The sequence below is a fragment of the Ammospiza nelsoni genome, chromosome 30, assembly GCF_027579445.1.
Source record: "Ammospiza nelsoni isolate bAmmNel1 chromosome 30, bAmmNel1.pri, whole genome shotgun sequence".
NCBI lineage: Eukaryota > Metazoa > Chordata > Aves > Passeriformes > Passerellidae > Ammospiza > Ammospiza nelsoni.
The window spans coordinates 1,832,465-1,848,684 of record NC_080662.1 but is presented as its reverse complement, the minus strand read 5'-3'; the positions used below and the strand labels follow the sequence as shown (position 1 = coordinate 1,848,684).

Below are 16,220 nucleotides of genomic sequence, written 5' to 3'. Positions count from 1 at the left end.
ACAGAGAGACACAAAAACTCACAAGAATTTATTGAAAGAACACCTTGCAAAATTTCTGTTTTTCCAGGGGGACAAAAACCAAATCCCAGACTAAATTCAGTAGTCAAGGGAAACTCTGTCACAATATTCCCAAAGAATTTGCACCAAGTATATTGCATTAAAGAGAAAAACTCTCTCAGCACTCTCAAGAACCCACTGAAATCAAGAAAATCACTACAGTACAATCTGTCATCTCCACCTGCAAAACTGAGATTTAACAGAAAGCAGCACAGTGAAGGTCACTGCACTGTCTGCATGGAAAAAAAGCAACCAAGAACAAAACAAAACTAAAAACTAAACTGTTAAAAATCCTGGAGAACAGGAACTTGGAGCCACCACCGATGTGCCAGTCAATTCATGCTGGCAGAACCTACAAATTTTAACATTTCATCTTCAAAATTACTTCAGACTGCTATGAAACTCTGCCTGAATTAGCCAGCACAGAGATGGTAAATGAAGAGCAGACACTTAGGGTTAAACACAGAGAGACACAAAAACTCACAAGAATTTATTGAAAGAACACCTTGCAAAATTTCTGTTTTTCCAGGGGGACAAAAACCAAATCCCAGACTAAATTCAGCATTTATAGCAGCTCACACTACCAATCACCACTGTGATTTGTAACATTTTAAGACCAGCACAAGGAACAATTAATCTCAAAGAATATCAAGCTGCTCCTGAGTTTCAAAGACTGAGTAGGCAGTGAAACACACTGTGTTAATAATAACATGCACAGCCACTGTTATCAACACTCTCAATCCAGTCACCTCATGTGCCAGGTTTGTTTATATTCAATTTTCATAACATTTTACACCTCTACTGATTTTATTATGGATAAAGTTGGGGACTTACTTCCAATGTTCTGTCTACAAATATTTCTTATGAAATATTTGACAATATTAAACTTTGACAAGTTCAGTTCTGTGTCCACAGTAAAGCTCCCACAGTTAAATCAGAACTTCAGAGAAACTTTACTGGTGATAAAGCAGCTGTGTAGATTTTATTTTCTTTATAAAGAAGGCTCTTACAGCAGTTTTAAATCTTGAAATCCTGATAGATCATTAAAGCATCTCTCACCAGAGTAAACCTGAGTTCAAAATCATGAGTAGGACACACCCAAAGAATTCATCCCTGAACAGGATATTTATAACAACCAAAACTGTCCCATTCTGCTGAAAAATGGATCTTTTCAGGATAAAAAAAGAATAATTTTCACATTCTAGATGTCCTGGAGACAAGTAGCACCAATATGTGAACCACTGGCAAATTGGTGTTCAGTAAACAAAGCCAAGCTTCTGTTCTACTCCGCACTGACAGTAACAGAAAGAATAAAAAAATTCTGACTGGGTATGAATTTCACTCCAACAGCTTCAACTTGAGGTTAGAGGGGAGGATCAATGACCTTAGGAATGCAGAAGTATGGCAGAAAGGAGGGGAAACCCACAAAAAAACAAGAGAAAGCAACAGAAAAGTGATGTTTTTAATAAAGAACATATATTTAAAATGGGGGAGAGAGGAGGGGGCAGAGGGTACAGAAATCCCTGAGTGCTCCCACCAGGATCTCCATAGATCACAGAATGGTTTGGGTGGGCAGAGACCTCAAAAATCACCCAGTTCCAACCTTGAAACCTTCCATGGACCAGGTTTTTCCTATTTCACAACAAAGAGGTTCTAACAGAAAGTTCTTTGCCCATTATAAAGAAATCCTCTAAGACAGCATTAGGTGGCACTTGCTAATCAGCCCCTCACTACATTACCTGAATTCAATAGAAAGAAGAAACAGCAGTCAAATAAAAATGTGGAAGTAAGAGATCAGCTCAAGTTTGTTTTGCAAATCCATCTCACCTTCCAGAGAGGAGAATTACTTCTATGTTTTGCTGGCACGCCTACAGCAAGGCTGTCACCAAACCTTCAGTTCCACTGCACAGAAGCATTGTGAATTTCCCAGAGTAGTGTAAATATTGTAAATTGCAAATTTCCCACAATAGTGTAAATATTGCAAATTGCAAGTTTCCCACAATAGTGTAAATATTGTAAACTGTAAATTTCCCACAACAGTGTAAATATTGCAAATTGCAAATTTCCCACAATAGTGTAAATATTGTAAATTGCAATTTCCCGCAGTACTGGAAATATTGTAAATTGCAATTTCCCACAATAGCGTAAATATTGTAAATTGTAAATTTCCCACAATAGTGTAAATATTGTAAATTGCAATTTCCCGCAGTACTGGAAATATTGTAAATTGCAATTTCCCACAATAGCGTAAATATTGTAAATTGTAAATTTCCCACAACAGTGTAAATATTGTAAATTGTAAATTTCCCACAATAGTGTAAATATTGCAAATTGCAAGTTTCCCACAATAGTGTAAATATTGTAAATTGTAAATTTCCCACATAGTGTAAATATTGCAAATTGCAAGTTTCCCACAATAGTGTAAATATTGTAAATTGCAAATTTCCCACAATAACGTAAATATTGTAAATTGCAATTTCCCGCAGTACTGGAAATATTGCAAATTGCAAATTTCCCACAATAGTGTAAATATTGTAAATTGTAAATTTCCCACAATAGTGTAAATATTGTAAATTGTAAATTTCCCACAATAGTGTAAATATTGTAAATTACAATTTCCCGCAGTACTGGAAATATTGTAAATTGTAAATTTCCCACAGTAGTGTAAATATTGCAAATTGGAAATTCCCCAGAGTAAATATTGTAAATTGTAAATTTCCCATAGTACTGTGAATATTGTAAATTGTAAATTTCCCACATAAAAGGAATGCTTGTGGCACTGCTAATTAATCATGCTGGTGAAAGGGTGTGAGGGTCTGCTTTAGAGCCTTTAGTCAGTTATCAGTTCTGAAATATTGTAAATTGTAAATTCCCCACAGCAGCCCATCTGCAATTTTCTGATCCAAAGTACAAACTACAGCCCATCTCCTCTCATATTTAGAAAACTGGATACAACGGGATCCTAAATACACAGCGATAACTTCAAACACACCAGATTCAAGATGAGATCAGAACTTCAATTTGCAGCCCTGTATTGACACATTCCATCGACCGCAAGAAAACAACTGTACAAAAACTCTTTCTTACCTTGTCCTTTTCATGGGGAAGGAGACACACTGGAGGGAGACAGGAAAGGGACTCAAAGCTCTCCTTCCCCTCGGCATTAGTGGTTGCTTTAGTGTTGAGCTGGTACAGAGGTCCGTCCTTAAGGAGCCTGCCATGGCCGACAGCACGTTTGACAGCTAATCGTAATTGCTGGTGAAAAATGGAGGCAGCACCGCCCCCAAACAACGCGGCCACATCTTTCTGACCCTTCAGAAAGCGCTCAATGTTCTTCAAGGATGAGCCACTGGACTCGGCCAAGCCCTCAATTGCCCGTTTGATGAGTTTATTCCAGTCCACGTTTGGTTTGCCGTCCAACTTGCCATGGTTGCGAGGCTTGGGAAGTGCTATCCTGCCAGGGTTATCAGGATCCTTGTAGGAGTTGAGACCCTTGTTGGAGACTTTTAAAATAGTTCCATCTTTAACACTCAACTCCAACTGCTCCAGAACAGTTTTGCGGTCCAAACCGTGCGAAGATGACACAGCATTGCAAATCCTCTCCTCTGAAGGTCGCTGTTTTTGCTTCTTTACCTTTTTGATTGCCTCCAAAATCCACTCTGTGTACAGGGGGTTGGCGAGTTTCACCATGGTGAAGGATTCTGTATATCCATAGAGTCGTTATCCCTTATCCTGGTGCTGAAGGAGCTTCAAATGATGAGAAAACAGATCCTCGAAGGATGGGAACCACCTAACCATAGCATACACGTTTGCTGTTCTGAATTAACCCTCCTTTCTCAAACATTCTTTGTTTTCACACTGAAAAGAAGAAAAGAAAACAATTAGAAACTCCCATACTCTTTCAAATAAATCCCATAACGGCTTTACAGAAATATATGAAGATTTCAGCATTATCTCACCTGAGCTTCTGGTCTCACAACCAAAAGAGCTCTAATGTTAGGCCTAGAAGAAAACAAGAGAGACATTTTAAAAAATCAGTTTTGAGAAAATAAAAAAAAGTAGCAGACAACATTAATTTGTTAAACATATAGCAGAGTATTAAGCCACTACATTTCTGAAATACTGAAGTAATACTTCAGATTTTATCTTCACTACTAATAAAAGCATAATTTAGCACTAAAATTACCCCATATAACCTACAGAAAAATGTCCTTTCCATTTTGATCTATTAGTCTATCACTGCTGAGCACAACATAAATTAATATTTGGAGGGGAAAAAGAAAACCACAACAAGCACCTTAAAAGAGCAGCAGCTCTCTTAATTTTTACACATGGAAGATACAGCCTGAAACTTTGACAGAAAATAGGAATAACTTGAGCAAACAACAAGAAACTTTCAGGGCACTTTCAGGAGTGTAACCTCATCTGTGAAGAAAAGCTACGACAGTTGTTCCATAAAGGAAAAAAGTGAAGAAACGCAGGTGGAGATTGCAATTAAATGCTCTGCTTTTAGAGGGCACAGAAAAAATACAACATAATTTTCAGTATTCATGAGGCCCACTGAAAACACCTGAGGACAAAGTAACAGGTGACCATAGACAGCATAAAAGGAATGCTTCTGGCACTGCTAATTAATGATGCTGGTGAAAGGGTGTGAGGCTCTACTTCAGAGGCTTCAGTCAGTTATCTTTAAAATACCTTTTTCTGGGTGTGATAACTGTTGTGCTGAAGAGTTCTACTTCAAGAGTACACTAACCAAGAAGGATCCGTGTAGTGTTTATCACAAGAAATAATGATTTTCTACAAGGGAACTTTTACACAAGAGCGAAGTTGACAACACAGTTATCGCGTTCTGCTTTCTAGTAAGTACTGAAGAATTTATCAACACACGGAACACATTTGCATACAGACATCAGACTCAACAGCAGAACTCCACATGGCCAGCACTGGAAACACTCTGAACGACTGCTTAAAGCAGAAAAGATGCACTGAGTTCTTTTATTCTGCGGACAACGAAACGCGGTCCTCGGCACCTGCCCTGCTCGCAGAACGGAGATGCGCTCCCGCCCAGCCCCTGCATCCCGAGCCCCGAAGGATTCCGTGCCGCGTCCCCGGCCCAGCTCCGTGCGTTATGCAACCGTCCGGCCAGGCCGGGGCGACACCGGGACGGTCCCAGCGCCGGTGGGTCAGGGGCTCGCCGGGCTCTGGGTGACAAGCGACCCCTGCACCTGCTACCGCTCGTCCCCATCCCTACCGCGGGTAGTCCCGCGCCGGGCGCCCCAAGCAGCGCACCGCCTCGGCACGGAGCCTCGCACCGGGGAATTGGGAAAAGCGGGGCGCAGGCCGCGGCGGCCGGCCGGGCCCCACGCAGCTCTCCGTCCTCCCGGGCACGGGCAGCGCGGCCCGGCCGGCTCCTCGCACGGCTACGGCCAGGCCCGCGCCCGCCTCAGCCGCGCTCTCCCGCGCCAGACGCTGATCGGAGCTCAGCTCGCGGAGCCCCGTCCGCCTCGCCCGCCTCGGCCGTGCCGCGCCGCGGCCGCCACCTCCCCGAGGCGTGGGCCTGGCGAGCGCCGCGGGAGCGGACGGCGGGGCCGGGCCTGGCGCAGAGCGGCGGCGGGGCCGGAACAGGCCGCGAGCCTGGAGCGCCCAACTGGGCCTTCCCCTTCCCCAGGCCACGGAGCTCGCCGACCGCCCGTCCCCGACTTCCTCGGCATCAACCGGCCGAGGCGGCGCGGCTCCGCCGGCGTTACTTACCGAGGGCCGCGAGCGCCGGGTCCCGGGAGGTGAAGGCCGGACGGCAGCGAAGCCCGAAACTGACACGGCGGCCATCTTGGGCCCGGCGCGCTGCGGCGGGGGGCGGGGGGGGCGCGAGGTGGAACAGCCCGCGGGGGGAGGGGGGTGCCGAGGCCACGGAACAGCGCGGCGGGGCGCGGGCGGCCGCCAGGGGGCGCTGCGGGGCCGCGGCTGCGCCGCCCAGGGCGGGGGAGGCGGGGCCAGGCCGGGAGCGCGCGGGGCGGGGCGGGGCGGGCCGTGAGGGGAGCGGCCCGGCCGTGAGGTGACGTGAGGCGAGGCGGATCGCGCCGCTTAAAAGATTTGCCCGCTGTGAAAAATGCGTATTTTATGATTGCCTTTTAGCAAATGTTAAAATTAATATTACGTGTGTTGTGTTAGACAGTAATGCTGTGTTAATTCTCTTAAGTAGTGTGGTAAATATAGTTTTAGGTTGTAACAAAATGTTAAAATAGAAGCTGTGCTTTTTTGTAGGATGCTTTTTTTTTTCCTAAAGAAAGGATTCGCACTGAGATAGCAGTCACAGGACACCTAACTCATTCAGAGAATTTATTGCTCCATTACCAGGAGAAATGAACTTCCCACCTCGCTCAGCCACAAAGACGCTGTCAGGATTCAGAGGAAGAAGTTGACATTGACCAGACAGAATCCTGTGTTTGAATGGAATTTATGCATCATGTATGAGATGTATGAATATGCAACAGGTTATTGTTTTTAAGGGTTAATCCTCTGTTAGCGTGGGTCCTTTTTCAGGCTTATGCTGCCCAGAAAAAGGTACCCGGACATCCATAACTCTTTGTTGCTATTGTCTCATATTGTCCTAATTCAAATTGTCCAAATTATTATTACTCTATTACTATTTTTATAACCATTTTATTACTCTTAAACTTTTACAGTTTTAGAAACAAGTGATTGGCGTTTTTCACACCCACAATCCTGAATCACAGTTGGGTCTGAAATCTCAGATTTCAGCCTCTTCATGCTGGGGCAACAGTCCGACATTCCTCCCATATAAAAAAGGCTCCCATATAAGAAAGGCTGTGTGCTCAGATAATTTATTTAATAGGATACAAAGGACTACTTTTCCACTATTTTGTATATTCCCAGCAGTGTAGTAGGAAAGTTGTCATGGCATATTTTACTCAGAAGTCCAGGGATCTGCTATATGAACATGAAACACTAGTTCTAGTTATGCAAAGGAATAATTTGCTAGAGAATTTCGGTAAATTTGGCATGACAATTGCTTTCACGCCAGCTGGATGTTTTCTGGGCTGTTACTCCATGAACGAACCAGCAGAATAATGGAGTGAGAAACGTTTCCCTAGCTGTCCCTCCCTGCAAAAGCCGGGTTAATTCCTCATTTCATAGACAACAGTCCAGTTCCCCTCTAGTAAAGAGACCGAATGAGGAACATGAGGGGCAGGTGAACACCCGGCCGAACCGGGGGGAGCGCGCAGCGCCCTCCGTGAGGGGAATCCTCGGGTTGCGAAGGCGCCGCCTAGCGGGGGCGCCCTGTGTAGCTCCGGGCCTGAGAGCCCCGCGATGCTCCTTGCCTTGTCAGATGCGTAACGGGACGGGACACGGAATCGGTGACCGGACAGAGACACGGGACGCAGAGACGCGCGGGGCTCCGCCGGGCGCGATCCGTACCCGCCGACGTCCCCGGGATTGTCACGGAGCGGGAGCTGCGCCCCGTCACGAGCCGTGCGCCTCACCGGCCTATGGCGTCCAATAGCAGCGCTCGCTGCGGAGACCCCGCCCCCGAGTGGGTGGGGCGGCTGCCGGGGGCGGGGCCTGTGTGAGGAGCGCTCTGAGGGGTTTCGCTCCGGCCCGGCCCGGCCCGGCACGGCCCCGCCGCAGCCATGATCCACAGCCTGTTCCTCATCAACGCCTCGGGGGACATCTTCCTGGAGAAGCACTGGAAGAGCGTGGTTAGCCGCTCCGTCTGTGATTATTTCTTTGAGGCGCAGGAGCGGGCCTCGGAGGCGGAGAACGTGCCGCCGGTGATCCCCACGCCTCACCATTACCTCCTCAGCGTCTACCGGCACAAGATCTTCTTCGTGGCCGTCATCCAGAGCGAGGTGCCGCCGCTCTTCGTCATCGAATTCCTGCACCGAGTCGTGGACACCTTCCAGGTATGGCCGAGGGCTGTGGGACCCTCGGGAGCCTCGGCAAAGAACCCCTCTGGTTTGCACCTTTTAGGGGTTTTTTTGTTTGTTTCTTATCATGTTATTTTCATTCTGCGTTTGTGAGGATGTAGACAGGCTTGCTGTAGTTGTGAATTTCCTGCCTAGGAATTACTAGGGAGTAGTTGGGAATTTAATGCCTAGGAATTACTGGGGAGTAGTTGGGAATTTACTGCCTGGGATGGATTCGGGATCTACCTGTGCCCATAAGTCATAAATCAGTATTTCTGTTTTGCAGCCTTATGTGCTCTGGGAACTGTGAACTAATACCAAGCTGGCCTTGTTCTCATAAGGAGCTTTTGCCTTTTAATCAATTAGCGACAACCTACCCGTGCGTTTACATCTAGCAATGCTTCTTAATAGCTTCCTAAAGCAGTGAATTGCAGGAGTTGCCCCAGAGGAGCTGCATTCCCTCTGTGCCGTGGTTGACACATCTTCTGATCAGTTTAGGAAAACAGCAAAGATGTCTGTCTGTTCTTCCTGCTGCCAACAACAGGGCTGTGTTGCCTGGCTTTGACACGTCTTGTGACCAGCATGTTGCCAGCATACAGGAAATGTGTGTGCTTGGCCAAACGAGTGTCATGGGAGCTTCTGCTTCCAAGGTGTCAGTCAGAACCTGTAGCTCAGACTGTGTTCTGAGTTATGTTTCTCTGACTCTCAGAAGTGGATTGGCCATTTAAGCCAGCAGTGGATGGTGTCAGACCCTTTGGTCTTTTTTTTTTTATGAGGGTATGAGTGTGTTGTCACTGGCTTAGATGTCTATTAAAATCTGGTATGTCTGAAAACGAGTGTTTGTAATGCAGAACTAGGATTTCTCTACTGTCACATCGTACATATACTCATTCTTTATGCAAAATCTCATTTAATTGCTGTAAGTAACTAGAAGCTCAGGTTTGTGTTTGTGCACTTGCTCTCTCCTGTAAGATGCTTGAAATTCACATAGAATTAGACAGTAAGTAAATTACATGTTCAGTTTTAAAAATTGCTGAATCAGTTGGGACAGCTGATGGGGGAATTTGCCACCTCACTGGAGCAGTGGCCAAGGTGTGCTCAAGTTGTGTGTGTCTGCTGTGCTTGTAGTAATACAGGGAGTTTCAGTGGTTTTTTGAAAGAAGAGACTTGATTTATTCCTGTGTTCACAAATGTTCACTAAGATTCTCTTTCAGACATCACTGAGTAATCCTTTCTTTTGCACAGGATTATTTTGGTGTCTGTTCAGAGGTGATAATCAAGGACAATGTTGTGGTGGTTTATGAGGTGCTGGAGGAGATGCTGGACAATGGCTTCCCATTGGCAACAGAGTCCAATATTCTGAAGGAACTGATAAAACCTCCTACTATTCTGAGAACAGTTGTCAACACCATCACAGGTACAGGGAAACAAGAAGTGAAACTGGGAGCTCCAGGTGGAAATATTCCTGTATAATTAGGACATGGGAGAAGAAAATTTGTGTTGTCCCAAGTCATTCATGCAGCACAGGTGTGTTTAGGGAGTCATGTGTCAGTGCTTTGCTTTGAGGTTCCTTCCAATTTCAGCACCAGCTGCACTTTGGTTTTGGTCTGATTTGGGGTATTTTAACCTACAAAAGTCAGATTACATTTTCAGTTACAGACCTGACATGACTTCCAGGATGAGTTAGTTTCATGTGAGTTTACCCATCCCTACATGTAGACACTTTCCCATGCATTACTGTGATATATTTTAGAGCTGGGTGTAAGAGAGATGTAAATTTTTGGAGTACTGGGAGTCTGAAGAGTAAATGGAAGAGTAATTTCCTACACAGAAACAGAGGTTCTCAGGGATTAATTACAATTAAGCTCAATAAAGCCAGGGACTTGCTCTGCAGCATTGCCTAATTCTGTGGTTGTTGATTCCCTTTCTTTTTCCAGGAAGCACAAATGTGGGTGACCAGCTTCCCACTGGACAGCTCTCAGTGGTGCCCTGGAGACGTACTGGTGTCAAATACACCAACAATGAGGCCTATTTTGATGTGGTTGAGGAGATAGATGCAATCATTGACAAATCAGGTATGGAACCTGCTCCTGGTTAAGAATTCCTGATAGTGGCTGAACAGACAGTTAGGTTTTGAAATAGGTGCACCTTCATCCAACTGTGGGAAACTCTGTTCCTATTTTTGCTCTGCAGTGATGCTAAATTGTGTGTGATATTCAGTCAAAAATCTGACAGAGGCACCAGGGTTTTCATTCTTGAGGTCTCATAAGCAATTCTGTATTGGGAAAATAGAAGATGAGTAAAAATTGTGCGTAGCACTTTAGTGTTTGTGCGTCTTAGTCTTGTTAGAACTGGGAGCTGTTGTCATTGGCCATTAAAATGGACATTGTTGGGGTCCATGGTTCTTACTGAGTGAATCTTCTAGAGGAGTCATTGGGAATGGTACAAATGTTGAGCAGGTTTCATTAAGAAAATAGATTTCCTTCCTTTTCACTCATAGTTTTTCCACTTTGAGATTTTTTTGATCAGGTTCACAAACCCACCTGTGTTTTCCTTATTGTTCCAGGTTCCACTATTACTGCTGAAATCCAAGGAGTGATTGATGCTTGTGTCAAGCTGACTGGGATGCCAGACCTTACCCTCTCCTTTATGGTAAAGCTCAAGGATGTGTCTTCACTTAAGAGTTTTGAGAGGGATTTCCCAGCCCTGCTGCTGAGATTGAGATCTTGTGATGATGTACATCAGAACATGGGCATGCTGGATGAAAAGAGAAAGAAATGACAATGGGAAATCATCAGGAACTTCAGGAACTTGGAGCCCAAAAAGGCTTTTTCAGATGATTTGTTTGTGATGGGTGCTGTGAGGAAGTTTTTGAGATACAGTGGTGCTTTAATATCCTGAAGGGCCACAACAATGAGTACACACCAATGTAATTATGTGACATGACTAAGTTTTCTAAAATAGGATTAAAAATATCCTAGAAAAGTGTCGGTTTCTTGGCTGTTTAGGTGGTCTGGAAAGGCCCAGGGTGGCCTTGGACAGTCTGGCGCTTCAAAGGACGAGGAGAAACTTTAGATCTTTTCTCAGTCTCGGTGTTTATTTATTGTTTATCTAAAAGATTTTCTTTCAGCTTAACAGAGGTTTGCACAGCAAGCCAGCCATGAGCACACTGAGAGCCCCGGGGCGGTCACCTATCTTTATACTCGAAGTTACGTACACAATATTTATAATTTTTCTCCAATACCTTCTACCCTTATTAACCGGTGCACTTCTAGTAATAACCAATCCCAAAGTGCCACCATCACCACAGAACATGGAGGCCAAGAAGAAGAAGAAGAAGAACAGGACACGCCCCAATTCTTCCATCTTACTTCTTTAGACCCCCCTGTACAGAAATCTTAAACTCTGTGTTTTACACTCTAATTAACTTATCCCTTCACCATTCACCCAGTGAAATCCTCCCATCCTCATACAGGTGTCGTCTCCTGTGTAGGATCAAAGTCCAGCCACCAGACACTTCTGGCAGCATTCCAGGACTCCCGAGCCCCCCAGGGGTGGTCTCAGCCACTCTGCACCTCCATCCTGAGGTGCTGAGATCCCACAGAAAAGGATAGAGGTTATTGAGTGCTGCCTTCGCATGGATATAACAGCATCAGACAACTTCAAGTGGTCAAGAGTGTGTCAAATGCTAGGCCCTTCATGGACAGAAGATTGCTAAGGATGGGAGGTCATTTTAAGTCATTTTAAGGTCATTTTAAGCTGTGCTGCCCTCACAAAGTTTGTGATTTCTGTTGCAGAACCCTCGGCTGTTGGATGACGTCAGCTTTCACCCCTGTGTGCGTTTCAAGCGCTGGGAGTCAGAGAGGATCCTCTCCTTCATTCCCCCTGACGGCAATTTCCGCCTGCTCTCCTACCATGTCAGTGCTCAGAAGTAGGTGATGAGTCTGGTGCTGTGAGTTAGGAAATTTGGATCCTTCTGCCTAGGAGAAGGATAAAAAAAAGGAACTTTTAAAGATGAGGTGGCATATTGAGCCAAGGGAAGTAGAGGTGCATGATGACTTGCATTTTTATTTTTCTAAAATTACACTTTTATCCTTGTGATTCTGTAATTTCTTTCTGGCCAGCCAGCATTTTTCAAAGACTGCTAGCAGATAAACAAACTAGAAAGTAAAATAATTAGACAGTGTAATCAAGCTGTTGATTTCATATGTTTAAAAGAACTTTTTAGAATAAAACAAGATAGTTTGGTGCTCCTGTTAGGTTTGTGACATCTCTCCTAATGGAACCACAAGTTTTTGTCCAGGTTTACACTCTTTTCTAGAAGCAGCTTGCCAAGTACTATTTGGAGTTACAGTTGCTAAAGAATTTTGCTAAACTTTTGTCAGATTTATATCTAGTAGGTGAAAAGGAGTGGCAAATGCAACCAGAAGCACAAACATGACATTCAAGCGGTGTTGCACTGCCAGGAACTGCTTGTCAACCTGGCTGTGACATGCAAAACCATTTTTTTTGATCAAGCTTCCTGTTTTATTGGCTGTAGTTCCCTTTTCTGATAAAATAGGACACAGCAAGCTTGATTACAAAAAGTGCAATTAAGACATGAGAATGGAATCCTGACTTTGCTCCTAGCTCAAACAAACAAGTGCAGGATTTCCTTCTCTTTTAAGCAAATCTGAAGACAAGAGATTGACAAGGACTTTCTGTTTGTGTTTATTTTAGCCTTGTGGCAATTCCTGTCTATGTCAAGCACAACATCAGTTTTCGTGACAGCAGCTCCCTGGGACGCTTTGAGATCACAGTGGGGCCAAAGCAGACCATGGGCAAGACTGTAGAGGGGGTGATGGTCACCAGCCAGATGCCAAAAAGTGTCTTAAATATGACCCTCACACCCTCCCAGGGAACACATGCCTTTGATCCAGTTACAAAGGTAAGAGGAAAGAGAGAAATTAAATATTAATTTTTAAAAAAATCCTTCTTATCTATCAGAAAATGCAGTCAACCTGTTGATGCTTACATGAACACTTCCACAAACACTGCTTTGCTGGAGGCAGTATGTTGGGGTGAGAACTTTTCCTGTTCTGGGTTTTCTTAATCCCCAGAATAAATACCTTGGTGTCTGAGTGGATTTTAGTTCTGGCCACTTGGTGTGTGTAGAAAATCCAAGCCCTGGTCTTGTATAATGGGACATCAATCTGCTGGATGCCTTACAAACTTATCTTGTCATGCCCAGTGCTGCATGTTGGTCTTTTGCAAACACTGAGGGTTGGTTGATGGTTTGGGTTTGGTTTGGGGTGTTCTGGTTTTGTTCTTTGAACTTTTTTTTTTCTTCTTGCAAACATTAATCTGATGGGCTTACCCTCTACAATTAGTTGTAATAGCATTTATAGTAGACTTTTGGGGAGCCTCATGGAAAGAGAAGGAGAAAAAAAGTTTGGAGTGAGGTATCCCCTCCTTAATCCTGTGTCTGGCCAATATGAAAGGCAAGATGCTAAGAAAAAGACATTTTTCATAGAGAAACATTAAAAGCTGTTATTTAAAGGGGATTCTTCTTTACAAGGTGCAGCATTTGAGTTTCACTGCTGCATTTTCTGCTCCTTAAAGTTACTGTCATGGGATGTTGGAAAAATCAACCCCCAGAAGCTGCCAAGTCTGAAGGGGAGTGTGAGCCTGCAAGCTGGGACATCAAAACCAGATGAAAACCCCACCATTAACCTGCAGTTTAAAATTCAGCAGCTGGCTATATCTGGTAAGTGACTGAGGTAAAGAAGTGCAATGTTCTCTGCTCTGCTCATTCTGCATGTAGCTGAAGTAACTTTTCAAACTTTTCTGAAGTACATTTTACCTGAAACATATTCTTCAAGGAAAAAAGTTGTCTGCTTTGACTACAGATGTATGGATTTGTTCTTTGTAGTGGTCTGTGAAACAACTTCCTTGCATTTTGTGCTTACAGACCTCTAAAAATATTAAGGGTATGGGTGTGTTTGTGAAGAATTATTCTAACAATTAGCAGTTGTCAGTTTTTCTCCATTCTGTCACAGCTTGCTAAAACTTTCCCTGTGCTTTCTGCACCACCAGTATGATCTTCTGTCTCTTATCTCCAAGGCCTGTCAGCTTTGTTTGTGGCTGTCAGTCTGTCTGATGCTGTGTTTGTTTGCCTCTAGGACTGAAGGTGAATCGCCTGGATATGTATGGGGAGAAGTACAAGCCCTTCAAGGGGATAAAATACATGACCAAGGCTGGCAAGTTCCAAGTCCGAACCTAGAGGCTCCTGAGAGCAAGGAAGAGCACTTTTCCTACTTCCCTTCTCCTGATAGCAAGGAAGAGCACTTTTCCTACTTCCCTTCTCCTCCTGATAGCAAGGAAGAGCACTTTTCCTACTTCCCTTCTCCTCCTGATAGCAAGGAAGAGCACTTTTCCTACTCCCCCTGTCCTCCTGAGAGCAAGGAAGAGCACTTTTCCTACTCCCCCTGTCCCTGGCTGTTGGATGCAGCCCCTTATCCCACCCATCTCTTTAGGGTTGCTCCCTTGTCTGTAGCAGCATAAGCAGGAAAGTGCTCAGAGTGCTGGAAAGCAGGGAGAAGTAAGGTTGACCTGAAACCACCTCATCCCTACCTGAGTCTGAAGTTTTTTGGAACAATAGTAGATGGGAGAGTTGCTCAGGTCCCTTAGGATTAGCAAGTCAGCTCTGTAAGCTTGTATTACCTTCATTTTGCTGTCTTAGAGGAAATTCTAGGGATTTATGGCCTTTTGTAGCTCCTCTTCCTTGTATTTTGTTTGGCTTTTATCCTGTTGTACATGCTACAAAGTTGAATTTCCACAAGCTTCAATGTGATGATCCAGCATCTGCATTCCTGTATCACTGGGTTAGAGCTGTGTAGCTCTTGCCAGCAGGGAGAACATTTAGCTGTTCTGCCTCAAAAGCACTGGAAGAAACTGGAAGATTGTTCTGCCCAGGATGGGAAGTTGAGAAGCCTGAGATTGGGAATGGTGCCACAAAGAGAAGAAAGGAAGAATGGCATTCTTTCTCTAGGTATTTCATATGGCATCCTGGTCAAGGATCTTGAGTCTCTGAATACAGACTTGAAATATTGTAACTGATGGGCAGTGGTATCTCCATGGAATTCTGCTTTTCCTGTTATTGCACCAGTGTTTGAAGGTGGGAATTCTCCTAGCTCATTTGGGGAATCAGAAGAGACAGACAGGGCAACTTCTGTGGAGACAGCACTGATGGAATTTGAAGCTGTAGCTACATGAAGATAACCCCTGTCCCAGTAACTTGTTGGAAGCTCTTTTTGCCTCTCCTTTCCTATTGCAGATGATGGTGATAGTGCTGTTTTCCTGCTCACTGAGTCTTCCTTTGGTACCTTTGTAGTGTTCCTCCTGTCCTACCTCATTTCACTTTCTGTACCAGTCAGGTGCTGTGCAGATGGATTCCAACCTATGCCAGATTTCTCACTGGGATCATCTCTTCCTCAGGAGCTGTTGCTGTCTCTGCCCATCCCAGCCTGTGGTCCATCCCTTTGTACTCAGAAATGGGAAATGAGAGGCACCTGCACTGTTTTATTGTCTGTAACAGCCCTGTGGCCACTACATGCCAATCTCTTTTCTCTTGGTAGCAGAACTTGCACTAAGCTGCTGCACACATGTGGCTGTGGAGTCCAGTTCATGTTTGTGAACAGAACAGGGTGACCCTGAATGAGGGAGAGCATTCATTCCACCTTGCATGTGGTGACACCTCATGAGTGTTGTCTTGCTTGTGGGATTGCTGGTTCCTGCTGCAGGATCCCATAGCAGGTGCATTCTGCTGAGGTGGTGTTACTGCTGAGCATGTTCAGTGCAAGCAAAACCTTCAACAATGACACCAATAAAATGAATTTTTACATGTCATCTGTGTCATTTCAGAGTGGTTTGTGCAGGCTTTATAAGAAATAGAGTTGGTATTTGAGGAGGAATGTAAATTATGCTAATTTGATTGTGTGAAGTGGGTGCCTTAGGAAGATAAATGTCTTTGTGCAGTTGGCATTGTAAACCTGACACTAAGTTGCTGTCTGAAAAATTGAAACTAATTGCTTTCTTGGTAATTTTTGGGTTTCCCAAAAGGAGTGCTGAGCATTTCCTAGAACCTCAAGTGAAAATGTCTTTAGGAATGCAGCTGAACCATTTCTGTTTACTGTGTTGGGTAGCATGCTAAGGGCAATGCTTTGATTATGAAGACAATTAAATACCTCATCACTT

General features: G+C 44.5%; 2 protein-coding genes across 4 annotated transcripts in view; one reads left to right on the top strand and one right to left on the bottom strand.

Annotated features, from left to right (window-relative positions):
* KAT6A (lysine acetyltransferase 6A) overlaps positions 1-5,936 on the bottom strand; it is a 31,550-nt gene extending 25,614 nt beyond the window's left edge. Inside the window, exons 1-3 of one of the 2 annotated variants that reach the window (XM_059490975.1) lie at positions 5,812-5,936; positions 4,017-4,059; positions 3,145-3,915 (exon numbers count right to left, since the gene is read on the bottom strand). In XM_059490975.1, the coding sequence (XP_059346958.1) occupies positions 3,145-3,747 (603 nt within the window). In that variant the 5' untranslated portion in view covers positions 3,748-3,915; positions 4,017-4,059; positions 5,812-5,936. Of the gene's footprint in view, positions 1-3,144; positions 3,916-4,016; positions 4,060-4,968; positions 5,162-5,811 lie in introns of those variants that run through there. The other variant, XM_059490976.1, reaches the window with a different exon arrangement.
* A 158-nt stretch (positions 5,937-6,094) lies between these two features.
* On the top strand, positions 6,095-15,870 carry AP3M2 (adaptor related protein complex 3 subunit mu 2). Of its 2 annotated transcripts, XM_059490713.1 has the most exons (8): positions 6,095-7,982; positions 9,231-9,402; positions 9,923-10,060; positions 10,552-10,637; positions 11,783-11,916; positions 12,705-12,912; positions 13,587-13,731; positions 14,147-15,870. In XM_059490713.1, the coding sequence occupies exons 1-8, from the start codon at positions 7,710-7,712 to the stop codon at positions 14,245-14,247; spliced, it is 1,257 nt and encodes a 418-aa protein (XP_059346696.1). In that variant the 5' UTR covers positions 6,095-7,709; the 3' UTR covers positions 14,248-15,870. The 2 variants fall into 2 exon arrangements, with proteins under 2 accessions (XP_059346696.1, XP_059346697.1); XM_059490714.1 differs by lacking the exon at positions 14,147-15,870 and having other exon boundaries at positions 13,543-13,665.
* The last annotated feature ends 350 nt before the right edge of the window (positions 15,871-16,220 follow it).